The sequence below is a fragment of the Miscanthus floridulus genome, chromosome 10 (assembly GCF_019320115.1).
Source record: "Miscanthus floridulus cultivar M001 chromosome 10, ASM1932011v1, whole genome shotgun sequence".
Taxonomy (NCBI): Eukaryota; Viridiplantae; Streptophyta; class Magnoliopsida; order Poales; family Poaceae; genus Miscanthus; species Miscanthus floridulus.
The window spans coordinates 139,541,564-139,559,453 of record NC_089589.1 but is presented as its reverse complement, the minus strand read 5'-3'; the positions used below and the strand labels follow the sequence as shown (position 1 = coordinate 139,559,453).

Below are 17,890 nucleotides of genomic sequence, written 5' to 3'. Positions count from 1 at the left end.
GGCACCGTCTGCCGAGTAGGAGAATATGGATGATGGTTAGTAGCCCACAACATAGCTTCTCACTTACAATCGGCAGGTCTTCTCCTTAGTTGCTTGGTTCATTAAAACAAATGAATGGAGTGTATATGTAGCACTGTCCCAGCACTTTATTGAAATTTTAACACCAGAACGGCAAAGAAACCCGTTCTAATATGCTTGCTAGCTTATGATTCTTGTTACTGCTGCAGCTCCACGTACGGCAGGAGCAGCGGCAGCCCAAGGCCGGCCCGCCTGGTCTTGTTATACTCCACAAGCCTGTCCACGTCCGGAATCAGCCCCTTCACAGCGTCCAGCGCGCAGAACCAGCAGCGGCGTCTTGGTGGCGTCGACGACCTTCACCCCGCCGATGGCCTCGGTGGCGTACAGCCATCCAAGGTGGCCGCCGAGCACGACGTCCACGAGCCCCAAGCTGTCCCCTCCGAAGAACGGCTTCCCCTTGGAGCACTTCTTGAACGCCTGTTCCAGCGTCTGGAGAACCGCCACGACTTGCGTCGCCGCCTGCACCCTCTCCTCGGCCGTCCTCTGAAAATGGGTACCCACGTGCGGTACAACTGCCATGCAGAAAGAATCGGTGCCGTCCTCTGAAAATGGGTACCCACGTCCTCTGAGCGTGTTCGCTGGTCGGTGCTGGTGCTGGTTTGGGCTGGCTGGTGCTGGTTTTTTGTGAGAAGAAAACATTGTTGGCTAGTTGAATAAGGCTGGTTGAAACCAACAAGCGAACAGGGTGTCGGTGTCGTATGAGAGTGAGGCAAGCAATTGGTGGTTTGGAGAGCGTGCCATGAGTCCATGACTGCTAGCAAGTACCATGTCGTCGACGTAGGAGGCCCAGAAGCGAGCAACCGCACGGTCGTAAGGGTCAGACGGAAGGATGGGCGCGCCGACGACGTTTGGGAAAGCCTCGTCGATGTACTGCACGATGATCTGAGACTCGCAGACAGGCTTGCCGTCGTGGATGAGCACGGGCACCTTCTTGTGCACGGGGTTGGACTTGAGGAGAAGCTCGCTCTTGTCAGAGAGGTTCTCCTCGGTGTAAACGTATGATAAATTTAGACGTAATTATCCTCAACTAGATGATTTCAAATTAAAAAGTTGTTAACTACAAAGTTGCATAATTTTTCGAGATCTACGACTTTCATTTTGGTGGTTTCTCCATCCGAGGTCATTTGAAAAATTCAAATTTGAAATTTTAGAAATTCAAACGTAGTTTTCCTTGATAAGATGACTTTAAATAAAAAATTTGTCAACTACAAAGTTGCATAACTTTTTGAGTTCTACAACTTTTATTTTGATTGTTTCTCCATCCGAAGTCGTTCAAAAACTTCAAATTTCAAATTTGAGAAATTTAAAAGTTGTCAACTACAAAGTTCTACAACTTTCAGTTTGGTCATCTTTTCATGTGACTTGGTTTGAACAATTCAAATTTTAAATTTCAAAAATGACAATTTCAAATAAGATTTGTTAACAGCAAATAATTTGAGCTGCAAAAGTCATCAATAACAAAGTTGTAGAACTCATCAAGATTTACAAGTTTTATTTTGGTCATTTCTCTATCCGACAAAGTGGTAGTAAACATTGTTCACAAATGACATATCACTTGTATAGTTTCGTAAACTATGCGAGTGATTTATGAATTTGTGAACAATATATACTATCACATTATCAGATAAAGAAATGACCAAAATAAAAGTTGTAGATCTTGATGAGTTCTACAACATTTATGTTAATGACTTCTTCAGCTGAAATCATTTGATGTTTCAAAATGCTATTTGAAGTTATCATTTTTGAAACTCAAATTTTGAAATGTTAAAAAAAAAGATGACCGAAATATTAGATGTAAGAACACAATAAATTAATAGAGCATGATTTTACAAAAAATTAGGAAAAAAATCAAGTAATTTGAAGTTAATACGAGAGACAAAGACTAGTTACAAGTTTTAGCCGGAGATTAAAAAGATAGATCAGAGTTCTTCAACCATTTAAAAATTAAATTTCAAACAGCATTTCGAAACATCAAATGATTTCAAATGAAAAGGTTGTAAACAACAAAGTTATATACGAGATCTACAACTTTTATTTTGATCATTTCTCTATCCGAGGTCGTTTGAAATATTTAAATTTTAATACTTAACTTTTAATATTCGTCTATTTCAAATTATTTACAGTGACGCTAAGTTATGAAAACTGCCACTATAAATATATTTTTACCGGCTGCTTTCTTAAGGCTACTGCTAGTAGAAATCATGTATTTTTAGTGTCGGTAAATTAACAAAACAACCAGTAAAAACGAATTTACACTGATGGTTCATGATCTAGACCAACAAGTTTTATTTCTAGTGACGCCTACACATTACGAACCGCCACCAGAAAAAATGACCACCACCAAGAGAAATCGTCGCTGCACTAGTGCAACATGCGTTTTTATCGCAATATCTCCTTGCTGAGGTCGCGCTTTGCGGTGGCCACGACATCGACAGCAGCCACAACTTTCTCGTGGGGAACAGCTGTGTCGGCTGCACCAGCAGCACCTCGCCGTGCGCGGGGATGGAGCAAGGCACGTAGCAACGGAGGCGTGGCTCGCAGCGAGCTAGAACGGCGCGGTGGGGGATGGAGCGTGGCGCGGTGACGAAGGGGGCACAGTGCGGGATGGAGCGTGGCACTAGAGTTGGGAGCCGTGCAGCACGGGATGTGGTGCGCAGCGGGGAAGACAGCAGCAGCGAGCGCACGGCGCAACAACATGCGATTGGCGAGCACGGGAGCGATAGATATTTTTGAGACAGACGAGGAGACACAGAGAAAGTAGACATGTTGGGCCAGCAGCGCGCAGGCCCCAAAAAAAAACGCCGTGCGGACGGACGCTCTTGAGCATTACTGAAAAAACTGCGGTACAGAGAAAACCATTGTCCAGTGGCGTTCGTGGTTCAAGTTGAGTTTGAGACTGAACATGACCGATCGTGGTGACCGACTGAATAAGCTTCGGAACTTGCTGCAGATTCAGAGATGAAGAAAAACATGCTCAGCTAGCTCTTCGTTGTCATCACCGCTCAAAAGTGATTGATCAGGCCAAGCAACTAAGGCTCTCAGGTAAGCAAACTGGATGCGGGCCGGATGCCTAAATCGATGCTATCACTAAAAGGCCCAAATGCAACGAAACCGGCCCAATTCGCCTTTTCATGTCATCTGTCATCAAGCAGGCCTTGCTGGGCCTCGCAGATAGCTAGCTTCTTCATATCTTTTCTCATTCTTGACGACGACACGCGAGCCTGCACGCGCGTCTCCACTAGCTCATGTATAAATATACACACGCTAACTTTTCTCTTCTTCTTCGTGTGATCAAAGCATCAGGGAGCTGCAACCACGTACAACAAAATAACACATGTATGGACACACATCTTCAAGTAACTGGCTCGCTTACTTTCTATAGTAGCACACACAAGCTAACAGAGGCTTCACAGCAGCCCTGGCTGCGCCGGACCTGGGTGCGTAGGCCCTGGTCGCGCCCGGCGTCTAGAGCCCCTCAGCCCGCGCCGGCTGCCCCTTCCCTTTGCTCAAAGGGTATTTCAGTCTTTTCCCGTTGTCCCACTAGGAGATTTAATTGTGTTTCCTCACAGAAGTGACAGAAGTGTCAAATAAGAAAGAAAAACTTGAGACGGGGACAAATAGGAAATAATTTTGAGTTTGAGTGTCAAATAAGGAAGCTGTACTTTTTCTGGTGTCAAATAGGAAATTTTCTCAAATGAGAGTGAGACCCAACATTTTCTTTCTTTGGGTGGAACATTTACCTTTTGTTTTTCATTGAATATATTATATATCTTTTGTTTCAAACTAGGAACAGGAAGACGAATTGTTTGATGGGGTAGGGGAAAATAATCTAGTTTGAAATAAAGATTATTCCATAAAGAAAGGACAAACGTTCTAGTTTGAAAGAGATATTGTCCTACAGAAGAAAGAATATGTTAAATCAGTGAATGAAACAGCACGCTCCAGCTGGCAAGAAAAATTGTCAAATGGCCTTTTCCAAAAAAATAAATAAATCAATTTGTCCAATGGTGAAACAAAAAATGGTTTGCTACCAAGATTTTCTTTGTGTATTTGTATGCTCTACAAATGAATAAAGTCACATGTATGTATTTACTATTTACTCTTCAAGGAGATGTTTGGGCTCTAAAAAAATAATTCAATTTTTACCAACGCAGTTAGGGTTCTTTCCGGGTCCTCCATAGTAGATGTAAGTGCCCCAGTTCCTATTAGTACCATTCTGTACATTATAGCATCCTTGCTGTGAACTTAGCAAGTCCACATTGTCTGGTGATTTGAGAATGTTGGACGAACCCACCACTTGGATGTTCCTAATATAACTGGCCTTGCCGAAGCCTTCCTCAGGGAAGTGTCCACTACCCATCTGCGTGGAAGTTTGGACAGGGTTAGGTGAGTACACCTCGCCGCCCCACATGACAGAGGAGGCACTGTCTGCCAAGTAGGAGAATATGGATGATGGCCAATAGCCCACAACATAGCTTCCCACTTGCAACCACCAATTGCCCCCCTTGGGGTCCTGCAACCCACAATTTACGGGAAAATTCAGAAAATAGCTAGGTTTATGATAAGGCAATATATTTATAAGTCCTTTGAGTGCTAAAATCATGCATGCACAAAAGTCAGAGTATATCGCTCTTCGATGGGAGTGGAAGCACAAACATCCATAACTTCAAATAAATGCTCTATTAAAACATATTTCATGTATAATATAATGAAATTAATATGATTTTCTAGTTGCCAGTGATTTTAAACTTTTTCAAAGTTAAAAAAATTAACTTACAGAGTCAATGTAAACTATAATTTAATCTCCTAAGGCTAAAAATAAGGAGTATGTTAGAAGAGCCCTTGCTCAAAAGGCTAACTCAATAGTGTTGTACTATTTGCGAACAAATATGAAACAGGCACAGGTAACACAACGATCCTAATAAGCTAGAGCGACCATTGATAGCCTGGGCTTTAGTCCGAAGGCAGATTAAGGAAGGACACGAAGCTGCTGGCATAGATTCTCTGTGCCCATTCACAATTTTGATTTTGAATGTTTGTAATGTGAAAGGTTTTTGTATTTTACCTTCCAGATTAAAATATCGATGTCAAATTGTGAGCCACCATAACTGGAGACAGGGGAGATGCTGCCACCGATTGCAAACTGATTGTTTGTCTGGATGAACCCTGGGCAGTTTAGGTTGTAACATCCTGTTGTTTGGTATCCATCACGCTACAATATTCCATAACTACAGAAAATTAGTATCTCTTTATGCCATTCCCTAGCTTAATAAAAAGGACCTCTATTAGTACTAATTAAAGACAAAACAGGGATATTGTGTTTTTCTTACAGTCCAGTAGATGAATATTCTAGTATTGCTATCCCTATAGAGCTCCGGATAAACCTGCGATTTCGTAGAGAGCACATGACCATTAGCCACAATGAAAGAGAGCAAGTATAGTAGGATGCTCCTTAGAGCAACCACGATGTTGTTCAAAAGTAGTCCATAGGCATTAGGATCATATTGTACTGTGATCTTAGCTATCTAAGCTTTGCAACCTAAGATTTATTTATTATAGGTGGAAGTGAGGCACGAGAGATTTTGAGGTACGGTTGTCCTTTGGTGAAGCGAACAACAACAATACTCATCATTATATTATCTAAGTCCTGTAGACAGTTTTTTTCCCTTTATCTGCGTGAGACTATCTAGATAAAGTGTCACCACAACAAAAAGGTACTATGGGCGGTTGTGCAAATTAGATCCATTTGCTATTGTTTCTGATAATAATTGTGTTTACCGAATCGATAATTGGATGTGTTTTGCTGTTTCTTTTGGAACTTTTAGGATTGATCTATTTTTGTAACACATTTGTGAGGACAGCCTAGACACGTATAAGGACACGATCTTCTAAAAAAGTTCATGCTGTTAGCACAACTCATGAAAGAAAAAGGGTTGCATGAATCAATACCTACTCTTGATTACTCAAGCTCTAGCTCTTTCAAAAGCACATAATCATGGAGGATGAAAGACAGCTTTTAATAGAACCTTTTATATGAAGATGGGTTTAATAATGTTTCTCCTTGAGGTCTTACCTGCCATCCTACTTCAATGGTATTGAGGTCGTTGTTGCTATAGGACCCCTTACTAATCCAGAGTTGGGCCAAACTGAAGTCCTTGTTCTTCGAAATTGTTGGTTGCCACAAATTGAAGTTGGTTTTGGTTCCATAGTACTTATCCTCCGGTGCTGCAGCTATGGCATACTTCTCAATGAGAGAGCAAGAGTCAAATTAAATGAGAAATTTCATAAACACTAATAACAATAAATGATTAGTACTGATGTGAAGGTGATTCATGAATGACATTTTGTACCTTGTGGCCACTCGTCACACCCGGCTTGACAGGGTCATCGACAGAAATGAGTTTTGGGATGCTCCTGGGCATCTTCTTGCCATATCTCCCAATGGAACTGGCCCTCAGGACATCCTCCTCCCTGATCCTTCGAATTGGTATGGTGTTCTCAGGGCACTTGCCATTCTGATGCCATGTTTGGGTGATTGGACGGGCCGAAACTTTGGAGTCATCATGCAAGCCTTTAGGGTGGTCAGAAGGCCGCATCTGAAAGGTGACAAAGGAGCACCGTTGAGTGATGTCATGATACATGCACATATGTATGTGTTGGCGGGAGGCACTGCAACTGGGCTGCACCGAACATTGAAACGAAAAAGGGAAATGCTCCTGCAGAGAGAGGAACCTGGATAGTATGGTTCTCGAGGAGAGGATCATCAAATGCAGGTTGTTTGTAGATGTCTACACAGTCTATGATATCTCCATCTGGGCTCTGTTAATTTCTCAAAATCAGTGGTCGCAACCAGGTAGAAATTAAAACAGAGAAGATTGTATGTAAAATAGCAAATGACAGAAGCGGTTGGCCTTCTCCCCTCTATATATAATGGTCCCCTCTATATGTACCTCAACGCTTGCAAGAGGAGCCTTGTTAAGCTGCCTGAGGAGGTCAAGCACTTAGGCTATGGGCTATGTTGATTACGTAGTTAGAACAATTTGTACATGTTGTAGTAAGACTCATCCTACTTAGAGTAAAATATATTAGGTCTAAACTTAGGCTCCGTTTGATTTGCTGGAGCTTCTCCAACAACTCCAATCAGCTCTCCAACCAAACACTCAAAGCTAAAATGGTTACATTAAGAAAGCTTCGTGAATCATGGTGATTGGAGTTGGATGTGGTTCCATGGGCCCAGCACGTGGCCGTTGTCCGATTTACCCTGGGAACACTACAGGAAACCGGGACTTTGCCCAGTGCTGGAATCTTTGCCGAATGCCAAATATCGGGCACTCGGCAAAGGCCACCTTTGCCGAGTGCCGCACTCGGCGAAACTTGGCACTCGGCAAATAGGTCTTTGCCGAGTGTCTGGCACTCGGCAAAATACGGCACTCGGCAAAGCCAAACTTTGCCCAGTGCTAGACACTCGGCAAAGTTGGGCACTCGGCAAAGAGGCGCCCGGGATAACGGTGCCCGACGCCGGCCTCTTTGCCGAGTGCCTTCTGTTTGGCACTCGGCAAAATATTGGCTTTGCCGAGTGCCTAGGGCTAGCACTCGGCAAAATATTCACTTTGCCGAGTGCCAAACTTTAGCACTCGGCAAAATAAATTTTTTTTTGTTTTTTGCCACCAATTTTTTTTCTTAGATTTGTATTTGTACCATGAACAACATGTTCAAATTTGGCACAATTTCATTGCTGTTTGCTATATTTCTTCACTTTATTTCGTTTTCTTGCAATTTTCTGGAAAATATAGGTTTGAACTGTAGGTGCATCGAATAATAGTTTTGATCCAATCCAAAAATGTTATTCTTGTTTGTTAGTGTCACTTTATGCTAAATCAAGGAACTGTCTCCGAATTTCGATCAACGTGCTCACGGGGCAACGTCGCGAACTTGCGTGCGAGTGGTTATTTAATTCTATAAAATTCAAACGAATCCCGAAAATCATGAAACTTGGCGAGATGTCGTGATATCACATGCATATGCGGTGGTAAAAATTTGAAAACGTTTGGAGGGCGTCATCACGTATGGTGTTCACAAACTGGTTTGTGAACACCATACGTGATGACGCCCTCCAAACGTTTTCAAATTTTTACCACCGCATATGCATGTGATATCACGACATCTCGCCAAGTTTCATGATTTTCGGGATTCGTTTGAATTTTATAGAATTAAATAACCACTCGCACGCAAGTTCGCGACGTTGCCCCGTGAGCACGTTGATCGAAATTCGGAGACAGTTCCTTGATTTAGCATAAAGTGACACTAACAAACAAGAATAACATTTTTGGATTGGATCAAAACTATTATTCGATGCACCTACAGTTCAAACCTACATTTTTCAGAAAATTGCAAGAAAACGAAATAAAGTGAAGAAATATAGCAAACAGCAATGAAATTGTGCCAAATTTGAACATGTTGTTCATGGTACAAATACAAATCTAAGAAAAAAAGTTGGTGGCAAAAAACAAAAAAAAAATTATTTTGCCGAGTGCCAAGGTTTGGCACTCGGCAAAGTGAATATTTTGCCGAGTGCTAGCCCTAGGCACTCGGCAAAGCCAGGACAGGATTTTTTTTAATTTTTTATTTCGCCGAGTGCCAGATCGGGGGGCACTCGGCAAAATAGTTTCTTTGCCGAGTGCCCCGGATCTGGCACTCGGCAAAGAGGTTTGAAATATAAAAAAAAACCGGACACAACACACACCACGCACACACCAGACACGCACACACACGCGCGCGTAGCCGCCCCGCCGCTGCGCCGTAGCCGCTGCGCCGCCGCCGCCGCCGGAGCCGCCGGCTCCCCGGCCCGCGCGCTCGCGCGCCTCGGCCCAACGCCCGCCGCTGGCTCCGCGCCGCCGGCCCCACGCCCGTGCGCCCGCCGCGCCCGTGCGCCCGCGCGCCCGCTGTAGGAAGGAGGAGGAGGTAGGAGGAAGAGGAGGAAGGAAAGCAGGAAGGAGAAGAAGGGGAGGAGGAAGAAGAAGAAAGAGAAGGGAGGAGAGAAGGAGAAGGGGAGAAGAGGAGAAGAAAGGGGCCGCCTCGGTTCGTCGACCCTCACGCCGTAGTGGTCGTCCCCGTTGTCGTCGCCGGGCCTCGGTCTTCGCATTCTCGCTGGCAAGGTATGCCCTAATGTTAGTATTAGTTAGTAAGTAGTAGTGTTAGTAGTAGTAGTTAATTAGTAGTGTTAGTATTAGTTAGTAAGTCGTAGTGACAGTAGTAGTTGTAGTTGTTGTTCATAGTTTTAGTGTTAGTAGTAGTTATTGTTGTATGTATGTGGTTGATGGCCTTCGTGCCTATGTTTGGTATACATGTGGTTGTTGGCCTTCGTGCCAATGTTTTCTGTAGGTTTTGGGAACCTCTCCGTGCAGGGGAGGTGCTGCCGAAATTTTCAATGGAGTCTAACCATTTGCCTTTTCTTTGCAGGACGAGGACTGTTGGGAGGCACTCGGTGACCCCGATCGTCTGCGTTGGCGTTGCGGTTCTGCCTGCACCGCGTCGCCTCGCCACTGCAGCGACTCGCCACCACCCCACTAGCCTGACCTCACCGACACCCTAGGTATAACCCATCTTGCATACTTGCATCTCGTGTAACCCTAGTTAGGCGTCTCCCGTCCGAAAGAGATACGGTCATTGGTATGCAGATCTTTGCATACCAAATTCTGTACCTGTTTTAGATTGTCCACGTTTTTTGGACAGCCCGCGAAAGCGTAGATGGGTTGGTTTCCGTGGCCCGCTCCTATCCGAGATAGAGTTTCGACACCACCTCCTCGTTGTTCTCCTGATACACAATCTCCCTGCCAGGACGTGTATCGGGAGAACAGCGGGGAGGTGCTGCCGAAATTCTATCTTGGATAGGAGCGGACCATGGAAACCAACCTCATCTACGCATCCTCGGGTGGGATTAGGACCTATCCTTTACCTATTAGATGTATAGTAGGAACGCCTTGTGGATTTACCTGCAGTTTTTATTACTCGCTTACATATGCATGTGCCAGAGGATGGATAACCATGAGTGGATGTACACGGGCCACGCAAGTATGACCCCAGAATGGATGACCAAGACCAATGCTTTCCTGGAGCATGCATTTGGTGAGGCTGCTAAAGGGTCAGCCCGGATGCCGTGTCCGTGCAGCAGATGTGGGAACAAGAAAAGAAAAATTAAGAGGCTCGTGGGGGAAGATCTTATCAAGTATGGATTCATGACAAACTATACCCGCTGGATCCACCATGGTGAAGCCGATCGTATTAGAGAGGAGGTGGTGAGACAGCGTCTCGAGGATTATGATGGAGATGGCGGGGTAGCAGACTGGATGGATGACATTCAGCAGGCACGGTTTGGTGAAGGATTGGAGGAGAAGCCAGAGGAAAGCGCAAAGACGTTCTATGATATGCTGTCTTCAGCGCAGAAGCCCTTGCATGAAAAGACAACGGTATCGCAGCTGGATGCAATTGGACGCATCATGGGGTTGAAGTCGTAGTTTAGCATGAGTCGGGACAACTTCAATGGTATGTTGGCAGTTTTTGGATCCCTGCTTCCGGAGGATCACATCCTACCGAAGAACTTGTACGAGTCACAGAAACTTCTTCGTGCACTTAAGATGCCGTATGAGCATATCCATGCTTGTCCGAATGGATGCGTCCTTTTTAGGAAAGATCACGAGGGAGCAACGCACTGTCCAAAGTGCAAATCCTCTAGGTACCTGGAGGTCGACACTAGTGATGGCAAGAAGGAACAGCTGAGTATCCCTACGAAGGTCCTATGGTACCTTCCTTTCATACCGAGGATCCAACGGCTGTACATGACAGAGGAGTCTGCGAAACAGATGACATGGCACAAAAATGGCAAAAGGTACAATCCGGACAAGATGGTACACCCATCGGATGGCGATGCCTGGACCCATTTCGATGGCATACATCGTGTTAAAGCTGAGGAGGCTCGCAATGTATGTGTAGCGTTGGCAACAGATGGGTTCAACCCGTATGGATTGTCCGCGGCCCCATACACTTGTTGGCCCATGTTCGTGATACCCCTGAATCTCCCCCCCGGTGTCATCTTTCAACCCAAGAACGTATTTTTGTCGCTGATAATTCCTGGACATCCGGGGAACAATATGGGTGTGTTCATGGAGCCTGTGTTTGATGATTTGATCGATGCTTGGGAAAAGGGGGTACTGACATACGACCGAGCTACAAAGAGAAACTTCACAATGCATGTGTGGTACCACTACTCCCTGCATGACTTCCTGGCGTATGGCCTATTCTGTGGGTGGTGTGTTCACGGGAAGTTCCCATGCCCAATATGCAAGGCAGGTGTGAGGTTCACTTGGCTGAAGAGTGGTGGCAAGTTTTCTTCGTTCGACCAACATCGTCAGTTCCTCCCCCTTGACCATCCATTTAGACGAGACATCAAGAACTTCACGAAAGGTGTTGAAGTCACCGATCCTGCACCTCAGATGATGACCGTTGCTGAGATCCGCGCTGAGATAGAGGCTCTCAAAGTTGATAAAGAGAAAGGTCGTTTTGATGGATATGGTCAGTACCACATGTGGACTCATAAATCGGGCTTGACTAGGCTTCCCTATTTCAACGATCTTCTTCTTCCACACAACATTGATTTAATGCACACAGAGAAGAATATCGCCGAGGCGCTTTGGGGAACACTCATGGACACAGAAAAGTCTAAGGACAATGTTAAGGCAAGAGTGGACCTGGCAGCACTATGCGATAGACCAAAGCAAGTGATGAAGACTCCCGCGCCTGGCAAGAAATGGAAAAGGACTTTGGTCGATTTCGTTTTGAAGAAGGACCAAAGGAGGGAAGTATGTTAGTGGGTTCAGTCGTTAATGTTCCCTGATGGGTATGCGGCGAATCTGAGGGGAGTGAATGTGTCCACTTGCCGAGTGTTAGGGATGAAGAGTCATGACTTCCACATATGGATTGAGCGGCTCCTTCCAGCGATGACCAGAGGTTTCGTCCCCGAGCATGTGTGGTGTGTCCTGGCAGAGTTGAGCTATTTCTTCCGCCAGCTTTGTGCCAAAGAGCTATCTCGGGCTGTGATTGATGACTTAGAGAAAGTGGCACCTGTGTTGCTCTGTAAGATGGAGAAGATCTTCCCACCTGGCTTCTTTCTCTCAATGCAGCATCTGATTTTGCACCTACCTCACGAGGCACGAATGGGGGGGCCCGTGCAAGCCCGTTGGTGCTATCCAATCGAGAGATGTCTAAAGGTTCTTTGGAAAAAGTGTAGAAATAAAGCCAGAATTGAGGCATCCATGGCAGAGGCATTCATTCTTGAGGAGGTGTCAAACTTCACAACATCATACTATAAGGATAGCCTTCCCAGCGTGCACAATCCAATCCCTCGTTACAACACCGATGAGAGGTCATCAAATCTCAGCCTTTTCAAAGGTCAACTTGGCAGGGCAAGCGCTTCGAGCACCAAGACCTTGCGGAATGATGAGTGGCGCACTATCATGTTGTATGTGTTGTTGAACCTTGACGAAGTGAACCCTTATGTGCAGTAAGTTCTCAATGAGCTTGTTACATACGCCATCACTATCGTCTATCTATCCAACCCCCTTGTCTCTTGCTTTTTCAGGGAATTTCTGAATACATACTGGACAGGAAATAGGGATCCTTCCCCTCAAGAACAAGATAGTCTTCTCAAAGGTGGTGTGCCCGATTTCATTTCATGGTTCGAAAAGAAGGTACCATCCAATTTACATCGTTCCATCTGTGACATCCCACTTTGCTCCTACGAGCGAGTAATGATCCATCCGCCCTCACCTTACAGGCACGCACGGATGTGGAAATGGATGAAGAGTTGAAACAGGTTGTCAAAGGCTTCCCCTATAGGGTCAAGTCATTCACCGTATATGATGTGAATGGCTATCGCTTCCACACAAGAAGCCACGAGCTCAGTCGGCCCAATCGAAAAACCACGAATACTGGAGTTCGTACGCCCGGCACCGATGACCGCGACTACTACGGCATAGTCGAAGAAATATACGAGCTCAACTTTGAGCTTCGCGGAGGTCATAAGCCAGTCGTATTCAAATGCCATTGGTTCGATCCCAATGTCACGAGAAGAGCCCCTGAGATTGGACAAGTTGAAATTCGACAAGATTCCCTCTATCAAGGAGACGATGTCTATATTGTGGCTCAATAGGCCACGCAAGTTTATTATCTTCCATGGGCGTGCCAAAAAGATCCCACTCTTGAGGGTTGGTACCTTGCGCAGTTGGTATCACCGCATGGCAAAGTGCATGTCCCAAACGATGAGGATTACAACTTTGACCCAAACACATATACATGAGAGTTCTATCAACCCGAGGGGCTAGATGGCATGTTTCACATAGACATGTTTTCACAGATGGGCATGGAAGTAGACAATGACATTGATGAGGACGATGGAGATGAGGACGATGGAGAAGAGGTGCAAAATGCCAAAGACTTAGCACTGCTTGAGCGATTACGGTTTGGCGTTGCCATTGATGACAACGATGGAGATGAGGCAGAAATGTTAGACAATATTGTTAGTGATGACGACACTTATGATCCGGCCGCTGCCAATCCTGAAGATTATTTCTAATTCATGTAATACTATATTATTATTATTTTCTAGTTATGTTTCGTTCATTTTGCATCTCTATATTTGTCTATATTGTCAAAACTGGTTTACTCTTTGTATTTGCAGGCACTCGACAAAATGCCGGGCAGAAGGCGGACCTGGACCTGCAACTCGCTCTACGCGAGGACGACTCAGGATGCGGAGGCGGAGGCGGAGGCGGAGGCGTCGGCGAGGAGCCGTCTAGCCCGCCGCCCCCGCGGCCGTCCGAGGAGGGCGGTGCAGTCGTCTGCCGTCCCCCGCCCGAGGAGGACCGGACGACGACCACTGACGACGAGGACCAGCAGCTGGCCCCCCAGACAGGAGGGGGTGACACTTCCTCTAGGGGGTGGCGGGGGGTGACACTTCCTCTGGGGGGGTGGCGGGGGGTTCCACTTCGAGCACCTCATCGGCACCGTACTTGCGCGGGTCCTCGCAGCTCCCGACGCGGCCGATCCCATTTCAGAGGAGGCCGGTGATTCGTCCCAAGGGCGACAAGTAAGTATCCATTCATTTTGCATCTCTTCTTGTTCATATGCTGAAAACCGAACTGCGGACTAACAATTCTTCTTACTGACTCCTATAGGAACTGGGAACTTGTGTCCGGGGGCGATCATCGGCAGTGCAATGGGATCCTCGGTGGCCTGATCCGCCTGCACTACCCTGGTTTGGTCACCCACGCCCAGGTTGAGTCGCCTCCCTGGACGTGGGACCACTTCAACTCCACCGTGGACGCCGTGTACGGCACCGTACAGGAGCGGATCAGGCGTGAGTTCTGGGTGAGTCTACATCACACTACATTGCTCAATACTATGGAATCATTAGACGTTCTTGAAATAATGAAAGGACACATGATGTCTGTATGCAGGACTTCTTCACGTTGGAGGAGGGGCATGACCCCGCCTGGGTGACGAAGGTGCAGGACAGGGCATGCAGGGGCCGAGTCATGGACCTGTACTACGAGGCGAGGCTGCAGTGCCACATCAACCACTCGTGCGACGTCCTTGGTCGGTACCTGGGGAAGAGCGAGGCTAGGACCATGACACTCACCAGGGAGCAGTACCTCGCAGTAAGTTATAAAACATTGTTACTGACTCATTCCATGAAGAATAGGTAGCCTTCATTTTATATTCTAACATTTCTAATACAATACTTGATGGCATGCAGATGTGTCCTTCTTGGTGCGCCAGGCACAGAGACTGTTGGGCGGCCATCGTGGACAAGTGGGTCTCCGATGAGTGGAGGGAGAGGCACGCCCTCCGTCAGGAGTGCCGCCTGCAGATGGGTGGGCCGGCGCACCACCAAGGCAACCGGCCCCTCAGTTCGTACGCCCAGGCCTGGGTACACGCTACACACTTATTTATTTATTTGTTCTAACGCTCAATTCTCATTACTTCTAATCGTCTTTGTGTTTTCCTCGCAGTCCCAGTCGCATGATGGCCAGGAATGCAACGAGTTCATGGCGTACGCCATGGCACACAAGGGCAAGGCGACAGCCCCGGACACCGTCTACAACCCGGAGGACGGGCCCGAGGCGTACAGCAACACGAGCGTCCACAGCAAGCTCACCGACTACGCCTCGGCGGCCCACGAGCGGTATGGGGAGGACTTCGACCCCGCCACCCAGCCCCTTGATACCAACCTCGTGATGAGGCTCGGAGGAGGGAAGCAGCACGGCCGGTACTGGATGGCCTCCAACATGGTCGACTCGACCTCTGTGCCCAACCTCGCCCAGATCCGAGCACAGAGCACAAGCTCCTCCGTCCCCATTCGACCTCGGCAGGCGAGCACACTGCAGCAGATGGCGGCACTCCAGGTTAGTTCTATTTTATTTGCCGTTCATTACTTTTACACATGTACCTTGCATTTGCATTGTTTAAACGTTGGTGATTGAATATTGCAGGCCACTGTGGAGAGGATGGAGGCCGAGAGGGAGGCCGAGAGGGTCGAGAGGGAGAGGGAGAGGGCCCAGAGGGAGGCCGAGAGGGCCGAGTGGGAGGTCCTGAGGGCCCAGAGGGCGGCCGAGGCGCAGAGGATGTAGGACATGTTCTCATTCATGTCGAGCCTCGGCACCACTCTCCCGGGTGTGGTGGTGCCCCAGTCGCTGCTCGCTCCAGTTGTGCCTCCTACTCCTCCGGCTCTAGGCACTCCGGTGAGTATATATATATGGTTGATCAAGTCCTTTAGCTTGTGTAGATACTAATGAATTCAATTCTCCTTTGTGCAACAGTCGTCGGGTTCGAACCCGACTCCTTCGCCTCAGCACACACACCCCGGCTGGACAGGTCCACCACCGCACGGAGGTGGCCCCTCAGGCTCCCATTGGGATCAGTGGCAGTAGGTGGTGCCCCTTCATGTTTCATTGACTTTTCTTGATTTAGGACTTGTGTTGGATGAAGACTTCTTAGATGTTGTCATGGATTTGCACATTGGATGTGCGTGTGATGGATTATGCAGGAGGATGTGCTTGTGATGGATGTTGAATGTGCTTGTGATGTATTATGGATTATGTATGCGTTTTGTGTGATGCTAAATGCCTGTGTGCTGTCTCATGTATTATATATGAGTTTTGCGTGTTTGCTTTCGAAGGAAAGCAACAAACAAAAAAAAATTGCAAATTTCCTAGCTTTGCCGAGTGCCAACACTCGGCAAAAAAGTCTTTGCCGAGTGCCAGGGGTGTGGCACTCGGTAAAGCTGGGAAAAAATGCCGTAAAAACAGCCACTTCCCCAGTTTTGCCGAGTGCCACAGCCTGGCACTCGGCAAAGAGGTACATTTTGCCGAGTGCCACAGCCTGGCACTCGGCAAAGAGGTACATTTTGCCGAGTGCCACAGTCTGGCACTCGGCAAAGAGGTCAATTTTGTCGAGTGCCAGATGGTACCACTCGGCAAAGACTATTTTTAAAAAGATTTTTTAAAAAAAAAATTGTTTCTTTGCCGAGTGCTCAGCCCTGGCTCTCGGCAAACATTCAAATTTTGCCGAGTGCCAGTCCCTAGGCACTCGGCAAAGCCGGCGTTAAATGTTGACGGCAGTTATTTTTTTGCCGAGTGCGGGCTTGGCACTCGGCAAAGACTTTGCCGAGTGTCGATTTTTGGCACTCGGCAAAGAAATTTTTGCCGACAAAGTCTTTGCCGAGAGGCCTTTGCCGAGTGCTTGCCTGGCTTTGCCGAGTGCCCCCAGCACTCGGCAAAGAGGGCGTCTGCAGTTGTGGAATGTGGGGAGGGGCCTCCGGGCCGGCGCAGGGAGGGGCACAGAAGCCGGCACAGGGAGGAACGGAGTGGCTGGCATGGGAGGCCCCTCCAGGCTGGTGCAAGGCGGGGCGGAGGAGGCCAGCATGGATAGGGTAGACAGAGTAGAGAAATTCGGAAGAAAAAATAAAGAAAAAGAAAACAGAAATTGAAGAGTTGATGTTTCACCATTTTCAACAACCATAAGAGTTGTTTGACCAAATATTTTTCTAACTAAAACTAGAGTAAAAAAAGCTGCTTTACCAGAGAAGCCACACCTAGAGCTCTAAATGCTAGACCTAAAGCTCTACTAAACAGACCTTATTATATTTTTACGATTCTATCTCTGTCTCTAATGCATCAGAGAAGTAGATCACCGATCATATATACAATCGACGTGATTTCGCCCCGACACAAACAAAATCATAAACCAAAATCTTTGACAAGGAGACTAGAGGAGCCAAGCAATTGTGTCAACATATATATGTACCTCAAAGCTTGCGAGATGAGGCTTGTTGAGCCGCCGAAGGAGACTATGCACCTGCTGCCGCCGCTGCACCGACGTCCCGGAAGTCTCTGCCACCACCGCCGCCGCCGCCGCATCCTCCAAGAAGAGAAACGCGAGAGCCACCACGAGCGCTACCAAGTACGCTCGCGTCGCTGCCATTGAGCCCGTACAGTGCATATGCACGGAGGCAGACGGGATATGAGAGTTGAGGAGGAGGCTGAGCGAGGGTCCCAGCGTTTTAAAAAGGTTGAGAGCACATGGAGACGTCTCCAAAAGCCTGGCTTTGGCGTATTTGGGGTTGTTAGAGTATTTTTTTTTATACACTTCACATGTGAAAGTTCTTCAAGGTGCATCGGAATCTATCTTTGGGGTATAAGAGTATATTTTACACACTTCACATGTCAGACTATTTTTTTAACACGCACGCTAGGACAGT

At 47.0% G+C, this 17,890-nt stretch overlaps 1 protein-coding gene and 1 pseudogene across 1 annotated transcript; both read right to left on the bottom strand.

The window, feature by feature from the left end:
• Positions 1-215: 215 nt before the first annotated feature.
• On the bottom strand, positions 216-1,083 carry LOC136489811 (probable glutathione S-transferase GSTU6; annotated as a pseudogene).
• Positions 1,084-4,213: 3,130 nt separating this feature from the next.
• LOC136489810 (protein neprosin-like) lies at positions 4,214-17,613 on the bottom strand. Its single transcript, XM_066486349.1, has 7 exons — positions 17,437-17,613; positions 6,811-6,897; positions 6,429-6,674; positions 6,152-6,319; positions 5,409-5,462; positions 5,144-5,290; positions 4,214-4,591 (listed from the first exon to the last, which is right to left on the bottom strand). The coding sequence occupies exons 1-7, from the start codon at positions 17,611-17,613 to the stop codon at positions 4,214-4,216; spliced, it is 1,257 nt and encodes a 418-aa protein (XP_066342446.1).
• Between the last annotated feature and the right edge of the window lie 277 nt (positions 17,614-17,890).

Excerpts from the sequence above, each read along its gene's own strand:
- LOC136489810 (XM_066486349.1), bottom strand. The coding sequence starts at position 17,613 with ATGGCAGCGACGCGAGCGTACTTGGTAGCGCTCGTGGTGGCTCTCGCG. Across the intron at positions 6,320-6,428 it reads GTGTGACGAGTGGCCACAAG|TATGCCATAGCTGCAGCACC; the intron begins GTACAAAATGTC and ends CTCATTGAGAAG. Across the intron at positions 5,463-6,151 it reads CCATTGAAGTAGGATGGCAG|GTTTATCCGGAGCTCTATAG; the intron begins GTAAGACCTCAA and ends ACGAAATCGCAG.